This window comes from Dermochelys coriacea, chromosome 13, assembly GCF_009764565.3.
Source record: "Dermochelys coriacea isolate rDerCor1 chromosome 13, rDerCor1.pri.v4, whole genome shotgun sequence".
NCBI classification, from domain to species: Eukaryota; Metazoa; Chordata; order Testudines; family Dermochelyidae; genus Dermochelys; species Dermochelys coriacea.
In genome coordinates this window covers 32,881,311-32,895,383 of record NC_050080.1, presented here as the reverse complement: position 1 = coordinate 32,895,383, position 14,073 = coordinate 32,881,311, and the positions used below count along the sequence as shown (strand labels likewise).

Genomic DNA, 14,073 nt, shown 5'->3' with positions numbered 1-14,073 from the left:
TTGGATTTTAAAAATCATAAATTTCATGATTTCAGATATTTAAATCTGAAATTTCATGGTGTTCTAACTGTAGGGGTCCTGACCCAAAAGGGGTAGTGGGGGGCATTGCAAGATTATTGTAGGGGAGTCGTAGTATTGCCACCCTTACTTCTGCGCTGCTGCTGGCAGCAGTATTGCCTTCAAAGTTGGGTGGCCAGAAAGTGGCATCTGCTGGCTGGGAGCCCAGCTCTGAAGGCAGCACCACCGCCAGCAGCAGCATAGAAGTAAAGATGGTATGGTATTGTCACCCTTACTTCTCTGCTGCTGCCTTCAGAGCTGGGCCCTCAGCCAGCAGCTGTCACTCTCCGACCACCCATTACCACCCTTACTTCTGTGAGGCTGCTGCAGTGCTGCTTTCAGAGCTGGGAGCCTGGCAAGCAGCCACTACTTTCCAGACACGCAGCTCTGAAAGCAGCGCAGAAGTAAGGGTGGCAATACCACGATCACTACAATAACCTTGCATAATGACAAGTTTCAGAGTAGCAGCCGTGTTAGTCTGTATTCGCAAAAAGAAAAGGAGTACTTGTGGCACCTTAGAGACTAACAAATGTATTAGTGCATAAGCTTTCGTGAGCTACAGCTTACTTCATCGGATGCGTTTTTCCACCAAATACATCCGATGAAGTGAGCTGTAGCTCACGAAAGCTTATGCACTAATAAATTTGTTAGTCTCTAAGGTGCCACAAGTACTCCTTTTCTTTTTACAATAACCTTGTAACCCCCCCATCCTGCAACCTCCTTTTGGATCGGGACCCTCAGTTTGAGAAACACAGCCAGTCTCCCCTGTGAAATCTGTATAGCATAGGGTAATAGTACAGAAAAGACCAGATTTTACAGTGGAGATCAGATTTCGTGGTCCGTGACGCATTTTTCATGGCCGTGAATTTGGTAGGGCCCTAGAAATAACCAACCCAGTCACACACGGGAGAGATGTAAGTAAAGCTGTACCTCAGTACCTTGGAGAGCATTTATTGTCTCACCTTAACCCTGTCCTAATGTGACTTGTCATGTGTCAAATACAGTTTGTTTATTTTTTGTATTGCAGTTTATTTATCCAGTGCTTGAGGAGCAATGCTGTGTAGGATCAGGACTGGGCATTGGAAGGAGAAATTGCTCAGCGTAGACACTCATGCACAGTAGGACAGGATGAACTGGACACATAAAACTCTTTACACAGCCCCTGCACCCACAAACTAATGGTGACTGTTCCCAGTGGCTCAGTTACCTGAAATTAGTCAGCAATTGGTGTATGTGAAGATGGATTTCATACATGCTGTTTGTGGCTACTGTTGCTTTATGGTTTGCTACTGGTAACATGCTGCATACAGTGGCTAGTTGGGGATGCCTGATCAAGTCACTCCTGTGGTCGAGGCACCATAGGGAGCACATAGCCGGTAACAGTGGCTGGCTGGTGATAGGCATGAGTACCCTTCCTCCTTAACTCCTTGCTTGGGGCCAGGCAGCAGTGGTTGAAAGTGGCTGCTGCAGGTGTGCAAAGGCTCCTTTCTCAGGCTCTTCCCAGCTGCTGTTATTATGTGACCTGCCATGGGGCACCACATCCAACCCAAAGTTCAGGATGGCTCTGGGACTGGCTCTGCAATCAACTATGTTCAGAAGGGGTAGGTGAACCCCATGCAAGGCCTGACAGCCAGGGGTTGAAATTCTGCCCAGGCTCACAGATTGATATGAAACAGCCACCTGAGGCTCTGACACATTGCAGCGAGTTGCCCAGTGGGTGTAATAATGCAAATGTCAGGAGAAGCCTGAGAAGAGCTACAGGAAGCTGTGCTCCTTTCCTGCTGGACTTTGGCTGAGGGAGGCCATGGAGTAGCTCCAGACTGTCTGGCCCAGCCTGAGTCATGGGGGGGGGGTGTCTCCTCATTCTGTATGCAGTTTACACTTATTGTGCATTAATAAAAATGTTGAATTAAGCTCTGGGATAATAGGAAATAAGGGTAGAAGCAAATGCTGGGGATGATGATGTGGAAAATGCTACAGGAACAGAGGGAGAGAATCCTTACAGGAGGGAGGCTCAGCAGGTGGAGGGGAGGTAGCATGCTATTTCCTCTCCAAGGTCACTAGGAGTACCCTTGAAAAATAACTGCTTCTATCCCTACCCACAGCACTGCCAGTAATGTGTATGCTGCTGATGCTTCATGTTGGTGGAGGGAACTCTGACCTGGTCCTTTGGCTGGTGCCACATCAGCAAGCTGTGATACGAGGAGGTGGCCTAAGTCTGAAGCACCTAATGGCTCTTTTTCTGATTGTTAGAAGAGTGAGCAGGACTGGCACTGCGCAGAGCTGAAAGAGGTGTCGGAGCTCTCAGCCCAAGAGAAAGCAGAGGCAGAAGGTGCTTATGAGAAGAAGCTGTTGGAGCTGAGGCAGGAGGCTGCTACTATGCAATCTCAGAAAGAAGAGGAGCGAGCTAGGGCTGAAAATGCCAGGCAAGAGGTAAAGGTTTGGGAGGGAAACTTGTTCATTTAAACAGCAGACATCTTTTGTCTCCTGACTGGTGAAGTTTCCCATAACACAGGTGTCTAGGCAGAAGTAAGAGGCCTCCTGAAGGTGATAAAATATCTTCTCTTTTGCATAGGAAATCAGGATTTACCAAACCAGATCAGGCAATTGCCCATGAAAGTTTGATGCATAGTTGGTACTGCAAAGGAAGACGAAATTTCCACAGCTGGGCAATTGTGCAGCGCAGAGTAGGGAGTGGGGGAAATCTTTCCTGAGCTGCTTATGATTAAGGCTCCATGTTTGTCATGGAGGCTGTCAGGGTTCCCTCCCCACTCTGAACTCTGGGGTACAGATGTGGGGACCCGCATGAAAGATTCCCCTAAGCTTATATTTTGCCAGTCTAGGTTAAAACTTCCCCAAGGCACGAATTCCTTTCCTTGTCCTTGGATGGTATTGCTGCCACCAACAAGTGATTTATACAAAAATTCAGGGAAGGGTCACTTGGAGTCCCTATCCCCCCAAAATGGTCAGGGGAAGGGATAGCTCAGTGGTTTAAGCATTGGCCAGCTAAACCTTGGGTTGTGAGTTCAATCCTAGAGGGGGCCATTTAGGGATCTGGGGTAAAAGTTGGGGATTGGTCCTGCTTTGAGGGGATGACCTCCTGAGGTCTCTTCCAGCCCTGATATTCTATGAAAATATTCTTCCCTAAGACCCTTCACCCCCTTTCCTGAGTGGGCTTGAGAATAATATACCAGCCAATTTGTTAGCAATGTGAGCACAGACAAAATCCTTTATCTTTAGGACACTAAAATCAATCAGGTTCTTAAAAGAAGAACTTTATTATAAAGAAAAAAGTAAAAGAATGACACCTGCAAAATCAGGATGGAAGGTACCTTTACAGGGTAATAAAAAGATGTAAAACACAAAGGACTCCCCTCTGGACCCAGCTTCACAGTTACAAAAACAGGATTAAGCTACCTTTTTAGCATAGGGAAAATTCACAAGCCACAACAAAAGATAACCTAACACATTTCCTTGCCTTACTTACAATTTTTGTAATTTTAGATGGTTCATTTCAGGTATGTTTTCAGGAGATGTTGTACCTGCCAGGTCTCTCTCTCCGGAGAGGGAACAAACAAAGAGAGCCACAAACAAAACCTCTCCCCCCGGCCTTCCTCACCGCCAGATTTGAAAGTATCTTCTTTCCTCATTGGTCCTTCTCTAGGTGATTTGAGCTACTTAACCCCTTACAGGTAAAGCAATTCAGTACAGCTGAAGGGCTTGGCCAGATTATACCCTCAAGTACAAGACCCCTTCCCTCCTTGGGATCTCAATTTAGTCCTCGAAATTCTGATGGGACCCTTTCACAACTTGCTCTCTCCTCTATGTCTCCATGAAGTTGGCATTTCTAATAGCGATCACCTCAGCCAGAAGGATTGGTGAGTTGAGAGCTCTGACACTAGAACCCACCCCCCATACAGTTTTTTATAAGGATAAAGTTTATCTCTGGCCTCACCCAAAGTTTCTTACAAAAGTAGTCTCTAGGTTTCACGTTAACCAAGCTATCTGTTTGCCCACATTTTTCCAATTTTTCCATTTTTCCAAAACCCCATCACCAGAGGCATTGGATGTGAGAAGGGCTCTAGCTTTCTATCTGGAGCATACTAGCATGTTCAGATCCTCTACACAACTTTTTGTGGCAGTAGCTGACAGAATTCAGGGCAGTCCAGTTTCCTCTCAGAGAATTTCCTCCTGGATCTCTTCCTCCATCCATTATGTTATCAACTGACTAACACAACCCCACTATCTAGAGTGGATTCTACTAGACAGAACACAAGCAGCTTCTGCAACATTCCTGGTTTAGGTACCCATTATTAACATTTATAAAGCAGTGACTTTGTCATCAGTCTACACCTTCCCTTCTCATTACTCTATTTCCCGTCAGTCCAGAGATGATTCCAGTTTCAGATGTGTGGTCTTACAATCACTATTCAGATAGACTCTGAACCCTCTCCATAACTGTTTGTGTCACCTACAGTGGAACTGACGTGTGCAATCAGTCAAAGAAGAAGAAACTGTTACCTACCTTTCTGTAAGTGTTGTTCTTCAAGATGTGTTGCACATGTCAGTTCCACAACCCGCCTCCTTCCACTCTGTATCAGAGTCAGACCAATATGAAGGAACTGAGGGGAGTTGGGGGCAGCTCCACACCCTTATACCAGCACACAGTAGCGCAAAGTGACAGAGGGCACTCAAGCCACAGGTACCACTGAGGGGGAAAAAATCTCTGACATCTGTGCATGAGGCATCACCTACAGTGGCATAGACATGTGCAACACATTTTGAAGAACAGTTACAGAAAGGTAGGTATCTATTTCTTCCTTATCCTCCTTATAGAGGAAGATGTCAGAAAACAGGAACAGATTTGAGGGTCGGGATATCTGCCCCCTCTTAAGGCATGGAGCCAGAAGGTAAATCAGGAGCTGGAATGCTGTCAGTGGAGGGTAAAGAGCAAGTACTGAGAGCTTGCTTTGTGATTAAATAAGGGTTTTTGATTTCAAAAGGGCTGACTTTCAGAAATTAAGGAAATTAGTTAGGGAAGTGGATTGGACTGAAGAATTTATGGATCTAAAGGCAAAGGAGGCCTGAGATTACTTTAAGTCAAAGCTGCAGAAGCTATTGGAAGCCTGCATCCCAAGAAAGGGGGAAAAATTCATAGGCAGGAGTTGTAGACCAAGCTGGATGAGCAATCATCTCAGAGAGGTGATTAAGTAAAAGCAGAAAGCATACAGGGAGTGGAAGATGGGAGGGATCAGCAAGGAAGCTACCTTATTGAGGTCAGAACATGTAGGGATAAAGTGAGAGAGGCTAAAAGTCAAGTAGAGTTGGACCTTGCAAAGGGAATTAAAACCAATAGTAAAAGGTTCTATAGCCATATAATTAAGAAGAAAACAAAGAAAGAAAAAGTGGGACCACTAAACACTGAGAATGGAGTGGAGGTTAAGGATAATTTAGGCATGGCCCAATATCTAAACAAATACTTTGCCTCAGTCTTTAATAAGACTAATGAGGATCTTAGGGATAATGGTAGCATGACAAATGGGAATGAGGATATGGAGGTAGATATTACCATATCTGAGGTAGAAGCGAAACTCGAACAGTTTAATGGGACTAAATCAGGGGGCCCAGATAATCTTCATCCAAGAATATTAAAGGAATTGGCACATGAAATTGCAAGCCCATTAGCAAGAATTTTTAATGAATCTGTAAACTCAAGGGTTGTACCATATGACTGGAGAATTGCTAACATATTTCCTATTTTTACGAAAGGGAAAAAATGTGATCTGGGTAACTACAGGCCTGTCAGTTTGACATCTGTAGTATGCAAGGTCCTGGAAAAAATTTTGAAGGAGAAAGTAGTTAAGGACATTGAGGTCAGTGGTAAATGGGACAAAATACAACATGGTTTTACAAAAGGTAGATCGTGTCAAACCAACCTGATCTCCTTCTTTGAGAAAGTAACAGATTTTTTAGACAAAGGAAACGCAGTGGATCTAATTTACCTAGATTTTTGTAAGGCTTTTGATACAGTGCCACATGGGGAATTAGTTAAATTGGAAAAGGTGGGGATCAATATGAAAATTGAAAGGTGGATAAGGAATTGGTTAAAAGGGAGACTACAGCGGGTCATACTGAAAGGTGAACTGTCAGGCTGGAGGGAGGTTACCAGTGGAGTTCCTCAGGGATCAGTTTTGGGACCAATCTTATTTAATCTTTTTATTACTGACCTTGGCACAGAAAGTGGGAGTGTGCTAATAAAGTTTGCGGATGATACAAAGCTGGGAGGTATTGCCAATTTAGAGAAGGACCAGGATATCATACAGGAGGATCTGGATGACCTTGTAAACTGTAGTAATAGTAATAGGATGAAATTTAATAGTGAGAAGTGTAAGGTAATGCTTTGAGGAATTAATAACAAGAATTTTAGTTATAAGCTGGGGACGAATCAATTAGAAGTAACGGAGGAGGAGAAGAACCTTGGAGTATTGGTTGACCACAAGATGACTATGAACCTCCAATGTGATATGGCCATGAAAAAAGCTAATGCGGTCTTGGGATGCATCAGGCGAGGTGTTTCCAGTAGAGATAAGGAGGTGTTAGTACCGTTATACAAGGCACTGGTGAGACCTCATCTGGAATACTGTGTGCAGTTCTGGTCTCCCATGTTTAAGAAGGATGAATTCAAACTGGAACAGGTACAGAGAAGGGCTACGAGGATGATCCGAGGAATGGAAAACCTGTCTTATGAAAGGAGACTCAAGGAGCTTGGCTTGTTTAGCCTAATCAAAAGAAGGTTGAGGGGAGATATGATTGCTCTCTATAAATATATCAGAGGGATAAATACCAGAGAGGAAGAGGAATTATTTAAGCTCAGTACCAATGTGGACACAACAAATGGATATAAACTGGCCATCGGGAAGTTTAGACTTGAAATTAGACGAAGGTTTCTAACCATCAGAGGAGTGAAGTTCTGGAATAGCCTTCCAAGAGAAGCAGTGGGGGCAAAAGACCTATCTGGCTTCAAGATTAAACTCGGTAAGTTTAGGGAGGAGAAGGTATGATGGGATAACATGATTTTGGCAATTAATTGATCTTTAAATATTCATGGTAAATAGGCTTAATGGCCTGTGATGGGATGTTAGATGGGGTGGGATCTGAGTTACTACAGAGAATTCTTTTTTGGGTATCTGGCTGGTGAATCTTGCCCATATGTTCAGGGTTCATCTAATCACCATATTTGGGGTTGGGAAGGAATTTTCCTCCAGGGCAGATTGGAAGAGGCCCTGGGAGTTTTTCGCCTTCCTCTGTAGCACGGGGCACAGGTCACTTGCTGGAGGATTCTCTACACCTTGAAGTCTTTAACCATGATTTGAGGACTTCAATAGCTCAGACATAGGTGAGGTTTATCACAGGAGAGGGTGGGTGAGATTCTGTGGCCTGCGTTGTGCAGGAGGTCAGACTAGATGATCGTAATGGTCCCTTCTGACCTTAATAATAACTATGAAACTGAAAAGTGACCATGGGTGTTACCATACACACTGTAACGAGAGTGATCACTTAAGGTGAGCTATTACCAGCAGGAGAGCGGGTGTGGGGGGGTGGGAAACCTTTTGTAGTGATAATCAAAGTGGGCCATTTCCAGCAATTGACAAGAACGTTTGAGGAACAGTGGGGAGTAGAGGGGGGGAATAAACATGGGGAAATAGTTATACTTTATGTAATGATCCATCCACTCCCAGTCTTTATTCAAGCCTAAGTTAATTGTATCCAGTTTACAGATTAATTCCAATTCAGCAGTCTCTCGTTGGAGTCTGTTTTTGACGTTTTTTTGTTGAAGAATTGCAACTTTTAGGTCTGTAATCGAGTGACCAAAGAAATTGAAGTGTTCTACGACTGGTTTTTGAATGTTATAATTCTTGACGTCTGATTTGTGTCCATTTATTCTTTTACGTAGAGACTGTCCAGTTTGACCAATGTACATGGCAGAGGGGCATGCTGGCACATGATGGCATATATCACATTGGTAGATGTGCAGGTGAACGAGCCTCTGACAGTGTGGCTGATGTGATTAGGCCCTATGATGGTGTCCCCTGAATAGATATGTGGGCAGAGTTGGCAACGGGCTTTGTTGCAAGGATAGGTTCCTGGGTTAGTGGTTCTGTTGTGTGGTGTGTGGTTGCTGGTGAGTATTTGCTTCAGGTTGGGGAGCTGCCATAGCAGTGCCGCTGATCTGAAGTTATACATTGTCCCCAAATGTGAAATAGTTATGGGTGACGACAAAGTCACAAAGTTCAGCCACCAGGTTTGCCGTCACATTATCGGGGATACTGTTCCTGACGGCTTGTAGTCCATCTTTGTGTGGAATGTTGGTGTAGAGGGCTTCTACAGCCATAGTGGCCAGGATGATATTTTCAGGAAGATCACCGATGGATTGTAGTTTCCTCAGGAAGTCAGTAATGTCTTGAAGATAGCTGGGAGTGCTGGTAGCGTAGGGCCTGAGGAGGGAGTCTACATAACCAGACAGTCCTGGTGTCAGGGTGCCAACGCCTGAGATGATGGGGCGTCCAGGATTTCCAGGTTTATGGATCTTGGGTAGCAGATAGAATATCCCAGGTCAGGGTTCCAGGGGTGTGTCTGTACGGATTTGTTCTTGTACTTTTTCAGGGAGTTTCTTGAGCAAATGGTGTAGTTTCTTTTGGTAACCCTCAGTGGGATCAGAGGGTAATGGCTTGTAGAAAGTGGTGTTGCAGAGTTGCCTAGCAGCCTCTTGTTCATATTCCATCCTATTCATGATGACGACAGCACCTCCTTTGTCAGCCTTTTTGATTATGATGTCAGAGTTGTTTCTGAGGCTGTGGATGGCACTGTGTTCTGCACGGTTGAGGTTATAGGGCAAGTGATGCTGCTTTTCCACAATTTCAGCCCGTGCATGTCGGCGGAAGCATTCTATGTAGGAGTCCAGTCTGTTGTTTCGACCTTCAGGAGGAGTCCACCCAGAATTTTTTGTAGTCTTGGTAGGAAGTTCTCTGTAGGTTAGTATGTTGTTCAGAGGTGAGTTGGAAATATTCCTTGAGTCGGAGGCATCGAAAATAGGATTCTAGGTCACCACAGAACTGTATCATGTTTGTGGGGGTGGAGGGACAGAAGGAGAGGCTCCGAGATAGGACAGATTCTTCTTTGGGCTAAGAGTATAGTTGGATAGATTAACAATATTGCTGGGTGGCTTAAGGGAATCACTGTTGTGGCCCCTTGTGGCATGTAGTACTTTAGATAGTTTAGTGTCCTTTTTCCTTTTGTAGAAAAGCAAAATGTGTGTTGTAAATGGCTTGTCTAGTTTTTGTGAAGTCCAGCCACGAGAAAGTTTGTGAGGAAGGTTGTTTTTTTATGAGAGTATCCAGTTTTGAGAGCTCATTCTTAATCTTTCCCTGTTTGCTGTAGAGGATGTTGATCAGGTGGTTCCGCAATTTCTCAAAGAATTCCACCATGATTTCAATAATTTCCATCCCACCATCATCAACCTCAGCCTGGACCAGTCCACACAAGAGATCCACTTCCTGGACACTACAGTGCTAATAAGCAATGGTCACATAAACACCACCCTATACCGGAAACCTATTGACCGCTTTTCCTATCTACATGCCTCCAGCTTTCATCCAGATCACACCACACGATGCATTGTCTACAGCCAAGCTCTACAATACAACTGCATTTGCTCCAACCCCTCAGACAGAGACAAACACCTACAAGATCTCTATCAAGCATTCTTACAACTACAATACCCACCTGCTGAAGTGAAGAAACAGATTGACAGAGCCAGAAGAGTACCCAGAAATCACCTACTACAGGACAGGCCCAACAAACAAAATAACAAAACGCCACTAGCCATCACCTTCAGCCCCTAACTAAAACCTCTCCAACGCATCATCAAGGATCTACAACCTATCCTGAAGGACGACCCATCACTCTCTCAGATCTTGGGAGACAGGCCAGTCCTTGCTTACAGACAGCCCCCCAACTTGAAGCAAATACTCACCAGCAACCACACACCACACAACAGAACCACTAACCCAAGAACCTATCCTTGCAACAAAGCCCGTTGCCAACTCTGTCCACATATCTATTCAGGGGACACCATCATAGGGCCTAATCACATCAGCCACACTGTCAGAGGCTCGTTCACCTACACATCCACCAATGTGATATATGCCATCATGTGCCAGCAATGCCCCTCTGCCATGTACATTGGTCAAACTGGACAGTCTCTACGTAAAGGAATAAATGGATACAAATCAGATGTCAAGAATTATAACATTCAAAAACCAGTCGGAGAACACTTCAATTTCTTTGGTCACTCGATTACAGACCTAAAAGTTGCAATTCTTCAACAAAAAAATGTCAAAAACAGACTCCAACGAGAGACTGCTGAATTGGAATTAATTTGTAAGCTGGATACAATTAACTTAGGCTTGAATAAAGACTGGGAGTGGATGGGTCATTACACAAAGTATAACTATTTCCCCATGTTTATTCCCCCCCTCCCACTCCCCACTGTTCCTCAGACGTTCTTGTCCACTGCTGGAAATGGCCTACCTTGATTATCACTACAAAAGATTTCCCCCACACACACATCCGCTCTCCTGCTGGTAATAGCTCACCTTAAGTGATCACTCTTATTACAGTGTGTATGGTAACACCCATTGTTTCATGTTCTCTATGTATATAAATCTCCCCATTGTATTTTCCACTGAATGCATCCGATGAAGTGAGCTGTAGCTCACGAAAGCTTATGCTCAAATAAATTTGTTAGTCTCTGAGGTGCCACGAGTACTCCTTTTCTTTTGCGAATACAGACTAACACGGCTGCTACTCTGAAATCTGTCATTTCTTTTACTGTTCCTTAAGGAATCAAGTTTCACAGTTTTTCTCTGGCAGAAGCTGAAATCTAGATTAGTACAGTGGAACCTCAGAAGTAACAAAATGTTACGTTTGTTCTTTCAGACGTTTACAACTGAACATTGACTTAATACAGCTTTGAAACTTTACTATGTAGAAGAAAAATGTGGCTTTTAACCATCCTCCTTTACATGAAACAAGCACAGAAACAGTTTCCTTACCTTGTCAAATCTTTTTTTTAAACTTTCCCTTTTTTTTTTTTTTTTGGTACTTTATGTTTAACACAGTACTATACTGTATTTGGGCTTTTTTGTCTCTGATGCTGCCTGATTGCGTACTTCTGGTTCCAAATGAGGTGTGTGGTTGACCGGTCAGTTTGTAACTCTGGTGTTCATAACTCTGAGGTTCTACTGTAGATTGTAGGGCCAGAAGGAACCATTGTGATCATCTGCTCTGACTTCCTGCATAACACAGACAATAGGACTTCCTTGAATTCCTCTTTGAACTAAAGTAGATATTTCAGGAAAACATCCAATCTTGATTTTAAAATTGCTAGTTATGGAGAATTCACCACAACCCTTGGTAATTTGTCCCAATGGTTAATTACTCTCACTGTTAAAAATGTACACCTTATTTCCAGTCTGAATTTGTCTAGTTTCAGCTTCCAGCAGTTGGATCTTGTTATACCTTTGTCTGCTAGACGGAAAAGCTCATTATCAAATTTCTGTTCCCTACGTAGTTTCTTATAAACTGTGATCAAGCCATCCCTTAACTCTCTTTTTGTTTAACTAAATAGATTGAGTTCCTTGAGTCTTCCACTCTAGATCCTCTAATTATTCTTGTGGCTTTTCTCTGAACGCTTTCCAGTTCATCCAGTGCTTCTTGAATTGTGGACACCAGAACTGGACATAGTATTCCAGCAGTCGTCATACCAGTGCCAAATACATAGGTAAGATAAATTCCCTGCTCCCAGTCAAGATTCCCTTATTTATGCATCCAAGGATTGCATTAGCCCTTTTGGCCTCAGCGTCGCATTGGGAGCTCATGTTCAGCTGTTTATTTCACCATGACCTCCAACTCTTTTTCAGAGTCATGGCCTCTTGGGATAGAGGCCCCTATCCTGTGAGTAAGGCCTATGTTTGTTGTTCCTATGTGTACGGTAGAACCTCAGAGTTATGAACATCAGATTTAGGAACTGACTAATCAACCACCTATGACATTTGGAATCGGAAGTATGCAATCACGCAGCAGTAGAGATGACAAAAAAAAAAGCAAATATAGTACAGTACTATGTTAAAAGTAAACTACTAAAAAATTAAAGGGAAAGTTTAGAAAAAAAAGATTTTACAAGGTCAGGAAACTGTTTCTGTGCTTGTTTCATTTAAATTAAGATGGTTAAAAGCAGCATTTTTCTAATGCATAGTAAAATTTCAAAGCTGCATTAAGTCAATGTTCAGTTATAACTTTTGAAAGAACCATAATGTTTTGTTCAGAATTATGAACATTTCAGAGTTATGAACAACCTCCATTCCCGAGGTGTTCATAACTCGGAGGTCCTACTGTATAACTTTACATCTGGCTGTATTAAAACACATTGGTTGCTTGCACCCAGCTTACCAAATGATCCAGATCACTCTGTAGCAGTAATCTTCATTATTTACCACTTCCCCAGTCTTTGTGTCATCTGCAAACTTTATCAGTCCTGATTTTGTTTTCTTCTGTCATTGATAAACATGTTAAATAGCTTAGGACCAAGAACCTATCCGTGCAGAACCCCATTAGAAACACAGCCACTTGATGATGTTTCTCCATTAACAATTACGGTTTGAGACTGCCTGTTGTAAATCCATTTAATATGTACCATGTTGATTTGGACCATTCAAATTTCTTAATCAAAATAACATGCAGTACCGAGTCAAATGCCTTACACAAGTCTTAGTTTATTACATCAATGCTGCTACCTTTTGTGATAGTTCTTGGGGCACTCAGGGCTGTGAGTCATCTTGTGACCCTCTGCCTCGAGAGTGAGGGAATCTTTCTTGTGCCTAGTTGAGTGTCAACTCCTTGACACCACCACCCAACCAGCCACTCAAGCATTCTCCTCTGGGCTATGCAAGCCCTGCATTTGCCTTGTACATTAACAATAGATGTGTCTTACTCCCCGAGTCCCTTTGAAGTATTCTCCAGTGATATCCAGCCCCTGACACTGCTTCCTCACAGAAATCCCAGATCCTCTTCCCCCAAAGGTGCAGTGTATCCCAGTTTTACCTTAAATCACTGCTCCAGTAAACCACCCAGCACTTACAATGAAACAGAAGGTTTATTTAAGAAAGGATAGAGATTCTACTAGAAACAAGAGGGAGTTATGGAAACAAATGGTTACAGTACAAAACAAAATAGTAAGACGTGAACCTAGTCTTCACTTTTTAATAGACCTTACTTGCCTAATAAAGTAGGTTCCCCCCAAAGTTTAGTCTGTTGCAGAGCTGGCTGGCTTCACAGGACCAAGGATTCAATTTTTCATGAGAACACCTCCACTTCTCAAGATGGCTCCTCCGTAAAAGGATCCAGGGGGCCTTTCTCCATTCTGTGTTATACTGAAACAGACTTTGGTCTCTATTTATAGACAGAACAGTCCCTGTCTCTTATAATGTTCCTTCTTTACCTTCAGAAGTGGTTTCAGTTGTTTTTAGCTCTCTCTAAAAGGTTTTCCATTGGCTGTCCTGGGATGGAGCAGTGGTATACCAGAGAACCTTGTATTACCTCGACAGCTGACCAGGTAGAGGTGGTGACTCCTTCCTGCATGAATAGGCCATCACACAGTAATATTACTGCCTTGTGACTGCTTTTAACTGTAAGAGCATGTAAAGGGGTGCACTCACCTCTCATGAGCGCCCCCATGAGGGAATGTGTGTGCTTGTTCTCTCTGGTTGCTCCTGCTCTGGGATAGAGCAGTGTCCCGGGGCTCCCTCCTTGTAGACAAAGTCTTCACCCTCTTGGGCTTCCTGGCTACAGCCCTCCAGCTGGGCCACGATAGTTCAGTCCTCCCCTCTGGGGTGCCTCACTGTCCAGGCCACTTCCCCCAGTGGCTAATGGGAGTTGACGGGGGACCTGGGCCCACCC

The 14,073-nt window shown here is 43.7% G+C and overlaps 1 protein-coding gene across 5 annotated transcripts in view; it reads left to right on the top strand.

Annotated features, from left to right (window-relative positions):
* Positions 1-14,073, top strand: part of CEP250 (centrosomal protein 250) — a 142,239-nt gene that overhangs the window by 84,110 nt on the left and 44,056 nt on the right. For all 5 annotated transcript variants that reach the window (XM_043495558.1, XM_043495556.1, XM_043495559.1 and 2 more), the window contains one exon: positions 2,311-2,490. In XM_043495558.1, coding sequence (XP_043351493.1) covers positions 2,311-2,490 — 180 coding nt within the window. The remainder of the gene's footprint in view (positions 1-2,310; positions 2,491-14,073) is intronic.